This window comes from Carex rostrata, chromosome 30 (assembly GCF_964058835.1).
Source record: "Carex rostrata chromosome 30, lpCarRost1.2, whole genome shotgun sequence".
Classification (NCBI taxonomy): Eukaryota; Viridiplantae; Streptophyta; class Magnoliopsida; order Poales; family Cyperaceae; genus Carex; species Carex rostrata.
In genome coordinates, this window is record NC_135947.1 from 3532830 (window position 1) to 3544403 (window position 11574).

General features: G+C 31.9%; 1 protein-coding gene across 2 annotated transcripts; it reads left to right on the forward strand.

Moving 5' to 3' along the window:
- The first annotated feature begins 5742 nt into the window (after positions 1 to 5742).
- Positions 5743 to 11290, forward strand: LOC144546807 (polygalacturonase At1g48100-like). 2 transcript variants are annotated; one of them, XM_078295370.1, is made up of 7 exons: positions 5743 to 6313; positions 7655 to 7786; positions 8123 to 8287; positions 8468 to 8512; positions 8617 to 8824; positions 9869 to 10059; positions 10514 to 11290. In XM_078295370.1, exons 1-7 carry the CDS (start codon positions 5909 to 5911, stop codon positions 10904 to 10906), a joined length of 1539 nt encoding a protein of 512 aa, XP_078151496.1. In that variant the 5' UTR covers positions 5743 to 5908; the 3' UTR covers positions 10907 to 11290. The 2 variants fall into 2 exon arrangements, with proteins under 2 accessions (XP_078151496.1, XP_078151495.1); XM_078295369.1 differs by lacking the exon at positions 8468 to 8512 and having other exon boundaries at positions 5808 to 6313.
- Positions 11291 to 11574: the final 284 nt, after the last annotated feature.

The window sequence follows — 11574 nt, forward strand, 5'->3', positions numbered from 1 at the left end:
ATACCGTTAGGGTTTTATAACATAATACGGTTCGATAACAACCTATACATCAAAATAACCGACTACGGGTTCAACTACACATTCAAAATGGGTACAAAAAGGGTTTGGCATAACCTATTAGCTCGGCCTATACTCACGAGTCGAGCCCGAGTCCCACTTCACTCGCGTTTACCTGCACATATCAGTTCAAAGGGAAAAATTCCCCGAGGGGAGGGGGTGAGAAAACCTGTCATCCGTTTTCTCAGTGCAGAATTTAAAGGGCTACTGGATTTGTGCGAAATCCATCACCAGAACTAAATACACTAGCAATAGGGCATCTATTTATTCATTTACCAGTAATAATAAATGCACCTGTACCGGGAATAGATTCAAACGGATTTCAATTCACATCTCATCAACATCAATCAACGAATTTTCCAGAAAGATTTGGTTTCACAGATATAATATATATAAGTCTGGTTATGAGGTACAGATATCAACTATCGATCACCTCCGGCTTAACAGTTCTATTTTCTGGTTTCAAGTCATACAATCTCATCAATTCATCACTTAAAATAAACACGGGCATATTCCGCGAATATGCAACAGAATAACACTTTTCTCAAAAAGAAATCACTGACACTTTCCCTGAATCACTGAACCACTGAACCACAGTTCTACCTAAAATTACACTGCACTTCCCTTACCCAACCGGTACTGGGTTCACTAGGGCCATTCTCCAGATGCGCATAAGGGTCCTGGATGAAAGTCTAGTAGCTAGCTAGACTTTCCACTATGATACACTGTTCACTTCACACAATCAATCCAAGTCATACTGTGGTTCCACTCACTTATTCAAAACGACAGATCAACAATCGATAAACCGTACCAACATGAGAATCTTAACAGTTATACAATTCAATTAATGCAATGCGGCAACAAATGCTTTCAATCAGAGATTCAACATGCTATGCACAGTTTATTTAAATCAAGCAATCAACATAAATATAATAATATGCACCGTTATTTAGTTCTACGAATAAACCCCAAAACAGATCCCGTGAACCCCCGCACCTGGTTACGTAGGGCACGTAGAGGGTCCGCGATCTCGCGACTCGGTAAGCTCGTCAATCCCGCTAGCCGTGCTCGTTAGGATCAATGGAACGGATGGATGTGCGAGATTTGAGCTCCTCTTCCTAAATCTCCGTTTTCGCGCAATACGGTCACCGGGGTGCCTCTCTCTCACTCTCTCTCTCTCTCGTTCTTTCTCTCTTGGCGGAAACAAAGGAAAGAAGAAAAAAAGATGGGGGCAGGAAAGGAAAGGAAGGAGGGAAAGAGGAGGGAATGACAAGGGGCCCCCACTTGTAAGTGGTATTTTTGCAAAATAAACCCTCCACTTGTTCGATATTGTTTAAATGATTTATATAACTCCAATTGCTCCTCTCTCTTAACACAATTAATCGTATAATTATTTTTCACCATCCACGTCACTAATTTCGTATATACGTATATATATATTATTTGATTTAACCACTTATTATTTTAATTAAATTTGAATTTTAAAAGTTCACGGTGTTACAGTATGCATGGCTATATTTGCTTTGCCTCTCACCAGCTTGATTAATATGATCTCAAATTCTGAAAGAATTGAAATATGTGCTGTTTTTTTTTATGAACACATAGGACTGTTATTTGTATAGCTCAATATAGATTTAATAACTAGATGTTCATATATCAAGCTTTTATAATATATTATGATTTATGAGGATATATTTGAGTACTTTTATCATATCTCTAACATTTATAATATATTTATGAGGATATGTTTTGTCATAAATATATGAAACATATATTTGAGTACTTTTATTCCTAATTTATGTTTGAGTACTTTTATCATATCTCTAACATTTATAATATATTTATGAGGATATTTTTCATCATAAATACATGAAACATATATTTGAGTACTTTTATTCCTAATTTATGTTTGAGTACTTTTATCATATCTCTAACATTTATAATATATTTATGAGGATATGTGAAAATAAATTAACTTGACAATTTTGATAACCAACAAAAATAAATTTGTAATTTGAAAATTCAATAATTATAATGTAATATATGTATATATATAAAAAAATAATTATTTATGAATTCCACAGAACATGTATCAAATTTTATTCAAATTATAAGCTGTTGATATACTTGCCTAACTATTTTGGTGACAAGGCAAGGGGGTTGTTAGACACTTGGTGAGGAATGAAAGGTGTGTCAAACGGGCCCACTTGGCCAGACACCTTCTCTCTCCTGTTGTTTTTCTTTTGGTTGAGCAAGTACTGATCGAAAAATGGATTTTCTGTGGTCTCAGCAGACTTTTACATGGTATAAAGTGTCCCTGACTTGAGGGTCTATGATACTTAAAGAAATAATAAATTGTGTCCTCCTGAGGGTTGAAATTTGTGGGTCCCTTTGTAAGAGACAAGAGAGACAATGCAACACAATTATCTTTGCCACATATGACTGGGATTTGGAGACAAAAGTATATCAAAGCACGGATCTCAAACCCGTGACGATTTCATGCCAAACCAAAGTACCCATTTGAGCCCTTTTTAACTATTGCTCTGCTTTGCCTACTACAAGCTTAAATTTTTTATTTTTTTTTTTAATTATTCGCCTGCTCTCTCTCTCTCTCTAGCGCCCACAGAAATGAGAAATCATCCTCGAATAGACGAATACACGTTGTTGATTTCTAAGAGATTTTTTTAATGAAAAATACACGAATTATATATAATGGAGAAAATTAATACAAGTTGCACATGACATAAATATGCAAACATCTGGCGAAATGAAGAAAAAAAAAGCGCACAAATGTATTGGAGAGGATCTGACAACTTAAAATGGAGAGGATCAATGACGGCTGGTTTTGAGATTTGAGTTTGGTTTGCATGTGTCACTTATCTTTGCTTGCTAGCTAGCAATTTAGCATGCGTGGTGCAGTTATATATGATTTTGAGCAAAGTTGCAAACTACCTTCTTTTAAAACTAAGATAACATTTTATATCAATTAATTGTGAATTGGAAATATATAATGAAAATTAATATTTTAATTTTTTTGGACATGTTGTATCATTTAGTTATTTCATGTTCTCATATATTCCTTCTTAATTACTTATGTTTTATTATTTATCATATTCAGGCGGTTCATGCATTTTCATGATATCTCTCCGTTAAAGAGAATGCCTTTTATTTGCGTAAATACAAAAGGAAATTCTTAAAACAATAAAACTTTTTTGTGCTGAATTTTCTTCACGATTTAATATGTTATTATTTTATTATGCATGTCTTTATATTTCAAAAGAAATATTTATTTGTTTCCTGTTTTTTCTGCATGCAAGATCTCTAAATTATTTTATTTTAAAATTTATTTCCTCGTATAAATATTTATCTTTCTTTAGCAAAATACAAAATAATAATAATAACTCTAGTTATTGTAAAGAATAAAAAGAAAAATGAACTTAAAATTAAAAGTGGATAAAAAAGAACTCGAATTAACTTAAGATTAACTCCACCACAATAATTTAAGACTAATCTAAATTTGGAATATAAACAAATTCTATTCCATTAGTTAGATGCAACATATCAACTGTGGTATATAAATGTACAAACTTAAAAGCTCTTATGTCAATAATCCAAAGCTCAAAATAATAATTGTCTTTTCATCGCAATAATATCTGAAAAGAAACTATCATAGACCTATAGCACTAATTAACTTTTAATAATTCACTACAAAATTAATTAACAACTCATCCACTGTAAAAAAATAATTTAAAAGAATAATTGACAACTTATTTATTATTAATTTAAAGTAAAAATTCCTATTAAGTATCGATTACGAGATATAACATAAGAACAGACAATTTTAAAGTACATAATTTGTCGTACTTAATAGAACATTTTAGTGTAACTATACACACACATAAATTTTATCTACTAAAATATGTATAAAATGTAGACATTGACTTGATCACATGCAACACACATCTTGAACATAGAGATCACTGCGTAGGAAAGCCTTCAGAAAAACCAAAGGTTTCATTAATAATTCCACTCACGTGTCTCTCTTAGGCTTTTGGCCTTTTCCAAACCCTAATTAATACGAAATTATTTTATTGTTAATGCAAATAATGCTACCTGTCTTTCTTGTAAAATCTAAAGTGTCGAAATACTAACTCATAATATATATATGATTGCCTCATTGAGTCATTGGTATGGTGAACTAGTGGTCATGACCGGTCAGGTGCCAAATGAATTTACTTTTAAAGAGAGGAAATTATTATTTCATTTCATATGTTCATATTCTTTCTAATAATAAAAATCTTAATACTTGTTCCGAAAGTATTTATATTTGTAGGCAAAAATGATTATATCTTTGTACGTAACAGAATTTTACAAAGATTGATGAATATGGAGGTTATTATATATATTCTATTATGTTCTATATTCACATGCGTGTGCACCTTTAAACAACAGAACTGAAATAATAATATAAATTATTATTTCTTTTTAAATTTAATAATAAATTATACAAAAGATTGAAGACGTTAGCTGGCGACAAAATAATACAAAATTACTATGAATAATACATGTATTTTTTCTTTTAGCTAATTAACTTGAGCCTAGTATTATTTATTAGAACAAGCTTCATTTGTTAATTGTTAGTGTCAAATAACTTATGGAAACTAAATGTTCTTGCTAATGTAGGAGAAGAGTAAATACTTTGACATAACTATTTTAACCTTTTAGTTTCACGCAGTACATGATCAATAAAAATAAAATGAAAAATTATATGACTGACGTGCTGCGTGAAGCTAAAATAGTTCTGTCAATATTTTTGCTGGTAGGAGAGCAATCAAAACGAGATTTACAAGTGGCAGGAGGATTTTGTCTTAAAACATTAAAACTTTCTAACTAATTCTCACATGAGGAGTATAAAAAGGAGGAAAAAAAATAAGATAAAGGGAAGGGGAAAAAAGGAGACGAATAAGACATTTTAAATTCTGTGGCAGTTACAAAGCTGGACTGTTCTCTCATAAATTAATTTGCTTCAATTAATTGCTGAGAAAAAGTTTTTTGAGTGATCACGGGGGGGGGACCTCTTCGTTGCCTAGTCAATTGTGGAATTTCAGAGAAATTTAAATGACCTTATCAGAGAATAAAATCAACATGAAATGTATTTTTTTAATCTATGGACCTAAATATATAATTTACTTCAATTGGGATGATTTATTCTCTCTAAAATTATAATAGTATATTTATTCTTCTAAAATTTCAAAAACACACAAAATTATTAAATCTATTACATATTTTATGAAAATTCATATTAAATTTATGAAGTACACACAATTCATCCTTAATTAAAAATAAAATAAAAACATGTAGTGTGTGTAAGATATAATAAATTGAGTAAATTTGTGAGTTTTGAAAATTTAGAAGGATATATGTGACATTATGAATTTTTAAAAGAATAAATACGTAATTTCGAAGTTTCTGAAGAGTATACGTGAATTTCCCCCCTTTTTTTTTTTCTCACAGTAACTTTTGAAGAACAAGACGTCACAAGAAAAATAAAAAAATATTTGATTTTCTTATTTTATGAAAATATAGAGGGACCATACTTATTCTTTTGTTTTTTACAAACTGTATAACCAACAATTGCATGCCATGATACTTTTCTATTAGTACTTGAAACAAAATTCACCTAACAACCAATCTCTTTCTTGGGTAGTTATTTAAACCCAACTTCCCTCCTTTACACACTCACACACATACTCTCTCTCTCCTCTTATCCCCCTTTCCCCTCCATACACTCTTTTCCATACAAGATACAACAGAGAGAAAGCACACACACAGATAGAACAAACACTAAAAGATGAGAAAATTAAGCACTAAAAGCCTGGTTTTGCTTCTTCTACTTGTCATTGCATGTTGCAATTCAATTGATTTGTGTGAAGGAAGAAGAGGAAGGCATTGGAGGCCAAAGAAAGGTCCTGCCAGTTCCTTGACAAAGAAAAAAGGAAAAGGAAAAACCGGGTCTCAACATAACGGGCAAGGAAGTCCGAACCCGAGTATGGCTCCAAAACCGGCGGTCAAACCAAATCCAAACCCAAAACCAAAGCCAAGTCCTGCTCAGAACCCAAAACCAAAACCAAACCCAAACCCAGGTTATGGTCCGAGTCCGACGCAGGGAAAAGCAAACCCGGCATCCCCTACTCCGATTATATATAATGTCGTTGATTTTGGTGCTCAAGGTGATGGAATTTGTGATGATACAAAGGTTTGTTTACCTATTTATATTTATATTTTGCATTTTGCTGTTTGTTGTTATGTTCTCTGGGAACATTTTCAAAATTTATATCACAACATGTATACTAGCTAACTGCATTGTTGGTATGAGTCTCGTACCGTAATTTGTTTTTTTTTCTTTGTTATCGTTTTTTCTTCTATCACGTTCTGCAAGCTCAATTTGAAATTGCTGAGACTAGTGATGCTATGTTTTTGGAACAAAATTTCAGAATTATTCTGCACGAATATGCTAATTTTTCAAAACCAACATTTTCCCTTGATTATCATATTATTGAAATATATTAAAGATTTTTTTTTTTAATATTCAATCATGCTAAAATTGAAGCACTTTGTCCTAACTATTACATTTTATTAGTAGCTTGAAATGTCAAATTCTCTAGAGATTTTAACCAATGTTTGATGAATGTCTTTACTGGAATGTACTTATGTTAAGTGTTACCATAAATACATTTTAAATTTGTACATGGTTTGTACATAAGACAAATAAAGTTGGTACTGGTACATGCAGGCAAAGTGGCGTGTTCTGATTGGTGGTCGAAATCACTTTTAAATATTCATTCCATATATCAGCTATATATTGTGTATTATACAGGTGGAATACACATAGCAATATTCAAAGAATTAATAATGTTCCAATTGAGTCACATTATGTACTATATTTTCTAATTTTCAAATATATACACAATAATTTAATTATTGTAACAGGGGCTTTATTCTTAAAATGCAGCACATAGCATGTACTGTACACCTGTGAACTGATAACAAGGACAAACTTAAATTTTTAGTTCTCTGATATCTGTCATACCTTTTCCCAGCTTGTTCCTTTTTGCAATTAGATCACAATTTGCATTATTATATTGTTGTCACTTTGTCTTAAGATGCTGTTTTTTTTTTTTTGGTTGTTCACTTATTTCTAATTTTTTCCATAACTAACATTTACCAAAGCAACCACCCATAATGCAATTATGTGACTACTATATAGAACAGACAAATCAGTATACATACGCAGACTTTTTCAGAAAATTAGGATCTCCTCCATTTGTAACTAATGGAGATATCCATTACATTATCAATTTCTAAATTCTGTGGTAGGAGAGCATCTTCATTTCCTCAAAACAGAGAAGACTCCTATTTCTTATTACATCTCAGCCCAACATAAAGCTGCATCTTAGTAAAACAAATGACATAATTGATGACAAATAGTAAAACATGACAATTTTTTTTACTAAATAATGACAATATTTGCAACTTAATCTGAAATTAGTTTAAAATTTTAAACAAATAATAATGTTATTCAGTTACCATAATACAGGCATTTGAGGATGCATGGGCTGAGGCATGCAAGGAAGAAGCATCTACAGTAATGGTACCAGCTGATTACCAGTTTCTGGTTGGGCCCATTTCATTCTCTGGTCCTTATTGCAAGCCGAACATTGTTTTCCAGGTACTTTTGTAAGTAAAAAAAATACAATAATTAGACTATGGCCATTCATATTTTCTTTCTTCATTATCACAATTTAGAGTATTTGAAAGAAGCATTTTGTTTTAGATTGTTATGGGGCCTCCATAGAACATTAAATTAAGAGATTTCATCACTTTAGCCCAAAGTTGGTGAATCCCAGGAGAAAAGGCCCAATTAATATTCTTTATTTAATACATTTTTGAGAATTCTGCAACTAAATTAACAGAATGATTTGCTGATTTGATTCAAGAACTTATCTCCCTTTGAGTTATTTTTTAAACATGTTATTTATATTTCTTGGTACCGGTGTTTCTACAGTTAGAAGGAACAATAATTGCTCCGACAAACGCAAAAGCATGGGGCGAGGGATTACTACAATGGTTAGAATTCACAAAATTGAGAGGAATTACTATTCGAGGAAAAGGTGTCATAGAAGGCCGAGGCAGTGTCTGGTGGACCGGTACCGATGATGACATTGATCCGGTATGTGCCTCAGTGACCTCTTTAACCCTCCTTTTTGTGTCAATAATGAACAAATCCTTGAAGAACTTAGCATTATGGAATAAAAGTTATGTAAAAAAAATAAATCATACATTGTTGCCGAATTTTTTTTTTTTTTTCAGACTAGATTTGTTAAAATTTAATTATACTGTAACATGACAGATAGACGCAATGCTTACTGAGAAGATGCCATCGATCAAACCAACCGTAAGAGCATCTGCACCTTCATTATAGTATTTTATTAACAGCATTTCTAGTTATTATGCAAAGTTGAATTGTTTTTGTTTCTAATTTTTGCATTTTTCATACAGGCTCTGAGGTTTTATGGGAGCTACAATGTGACTGTATCAGGAATAACAATACAAAATAGCCCACAATGCCACCTGAAATTTGATAATTGCGAATCAGTCGCAGTGTATAATATCAGCATCTCTTCTCCTGGGGATAGCATAAACACGGATGGAATACATTTGCAAAATTCCAAAGATGTTAATATCCATCACAGTAACCTCTCTTGTGGTGAGTTCTCTATAATTTTCTTTTAATATTGCATAATTTCGTTTTTCATAAGTACCAGTGAGAATTTTAAATTTCCATTGAAAGATACTCCCATAAAAAGAAGAAAGTAGAATTGAAAGGCGTTTTTTCCTTGTAAATGAAAAAAAAATATACTCGTTATAAAATAGTCACATGATCCACCTTTAAAAAATGGCATGCTTTCAGTGGTATTAACCTCCTTAATTTTCAGTTTCTTTTTTATTTTTGTCAGCACCATATTTTTTTATCCTGGCATTTTTTTTACTTTGCATTTGTAGTTTTTTCAGTTAAAATTTATTGCATACTTTTGAGTATTTTTAAAAAAACATTTTTGAAAATACTACATTGTTATGCTGTTTCTCCAGATTCCATTTGTTCCACATAATTATAGGGTGTAAAATACTACTTATGTTTTTGCAAATTTTCTTGATTTTTTATAATCTGTCTTTTAAAAACTATATTGGGTTAATTTGTTGCATATAAATTTCGCTGGTAAATTGTAAAATATAATTTTACTTCAGGAAGAAAACAAATTTAAAAAAGTACAACTAAGGATCTTTCTATTCCCTTCTATTCCACTTGGTTAGATAAATACTAAGGCTTGTGTAGAGGGATACAAGCAATAATTGCCAACAATAATCTGTCTCTCATTTTGTTTTATTGCAACCAGTAAATGATAGAGTTCTTGTTTTTTTCCCCAGTGCATACAGATCAAATAAGTATGAAAACACAGCCCTGTGTTTGTTTTTGGCTTTATTATCTTTTCCAATTATATGGAAATATTTTCAAGTGATAAGAACATAATCAGAAAAATTCTCTTGTGATGAAACTTTAACGCATGTAAATCTCCTATCTAATATCACTAAACATATGTACTAAAAAAAAAAAACTAATTATTAGTTGTTGGTATTTACTTTTTCACTATTCCACAAATTCACAGTTAAACCATAAATCTAATTAATAATTTATCCATGTTTATATAATTAAATAAATATATCATATAAGTACAATTAATTTTGTGTGTAGGGGATGATTGTGTGTCGATCCAAACGGGATGTTCGAATATAAATGTACACAGCCTGGATTGTGGGCCCGGGCATGGAATAAGTATAGGTGGACTTGGCAGGGATAATTCCAAGGCTTGTGTTGCAAATGTTACTGTTAGAGACATTAACATGCATAATACTATGACCGCAGTCAGGATCAAGACTTGGCAGGTATCTACCTGTTAATTTCCATTTAGATTCAGTTGTTATTTTCTGTTTGTGTCTCCCCTCCATTTTGTAAGAAAACTGGAGACAACTTTTTCCCAATCCAGAGCACTCAACTTTAAGGGAAGAAAAATAAAGTAGTTCCTGGTATCATAGAAAATAATGCCAAAATGTCATCAGTGCATCCTTTTCTTAAGTCCATATTATCCAATATATGATGAAAATTTTATTTTTTTATTCTACTTAGTAATTTATTATATTTTTTCGTATCTTGATTTTCTCTGAGGTTATACTATGTTTCTACTTAATACTGGCCAGTACCTATATGGTTTAATATAAGATTTCAAAATTTTCATAAATTGCTTACAGTACTCACTCCAAAATTTTCATTAAAAAAAAGGAAGAAAGATATCATAAAATTCTCATCTAAACTTAACCATTTTTTTTTTAATTTTCTTAGGGAGGCTCTGGCTTGGTTGAGAATGTAAGATTTTCCAACATAAGAGTTTCAGAAGTGCAAACACCGATAATAATCGACCAATTTTACTGCGATCACACTTCATGCCGTAACCAGACACAGGCTGTGTCAATATCTGGTGTCCATTACGAGAACATCCGCGGCACATTTACAGTAAAGCCGGTTCATTTTGCGTGCAGTGATAATGCGCCTTGCTCCGACATTAGCCTTACAAATGTGCAGCTGCAGCCGCAAAAAGAGCAATTTCATATGTACGACCCCTTCTGCTGGCAGGCTTACGGTGAATTATATACCCCAACGGTTCCACCAGTTTTATGTTTGCAAAACGGGAAGCCGGCTAGTAACCGGGTCTTGTCAGATCATGACACGTGTTGAGATTTGGTTTGTGGGGTAGCTGAGTTTTTACGTGTGGTTGTCACCATTCTTCTGACACCCATCGCACCGTTCGATAAATTGGCATGCTGTGTATATAGACATATGATCGGATGTGGTTGCGGTGATGATCGACAAGTTTAAATTGTGGGTGTACAGGGGTGATGTTAAATTTGTGAAGAATCTTACGGGATGAATGCCAATATTTGGGGTATTTAGACCTAAATGAGTCAATAAACAGAGCTTTACATTTGAAGTTGAATTCTGAGAGAATGCTGTAGCAGTTTTTGATGAAAAAATAACATGGCCGTATCATGAAATAAGTTGTCAAAAAGAATTGATAAATGTATGCCAATATTTCCGTGCCCATAAAATTTCATTCTATAATTTGATAGTTGGATGAATAATCATACTACTTCAATGATTTTGCAAATTGCAGAATCCGACAACCGAGGTTTTTTTCTTAAAAAAAAAAAATGGATTTGAGATAATTTGACAAATCCTCTAAGTTAATATCTTCACAAGTCTTGCTTGGAAGTAGATTTTTTTTAATTATTTTTAGATACTCCTATACTTAATCAGTAGCATACATTTATGTTGCCGCAGCTTTTGGTGAAAATAAGCAGTAAGAAGATTAGGTTGAAGCGTTAAATTAATTACACAAAAATGTA

What these genes read in the sequence shown, in the direction of transcription:
- LOC144546807 (XM_078295370.1), top strand. Translation starts at nt 5,909, where the DNA reads ATGAGAAAATTAAGCACTAAAAGCCTGGTTTTGCTTCTTCTACTTGTC. An exon ending in AGCCGAACATTGTTTTCCAG is followed by an intron (nt 7,787 to 8,122) that starts GTACTTTTGTAA and finishes GTGTTTCTACAG; the next exon opens with TTAGAAGGAACAATAATTGC. An exon ending in TCAGGATCAAGACTTGGCAG is followed by an intron (nt 10,060 to 10,513) that starts GTATCTACCTGT and finishes TAATTTTCTTAG; the next exon opens with GGAGGCTCTGGCTTGGTTGA.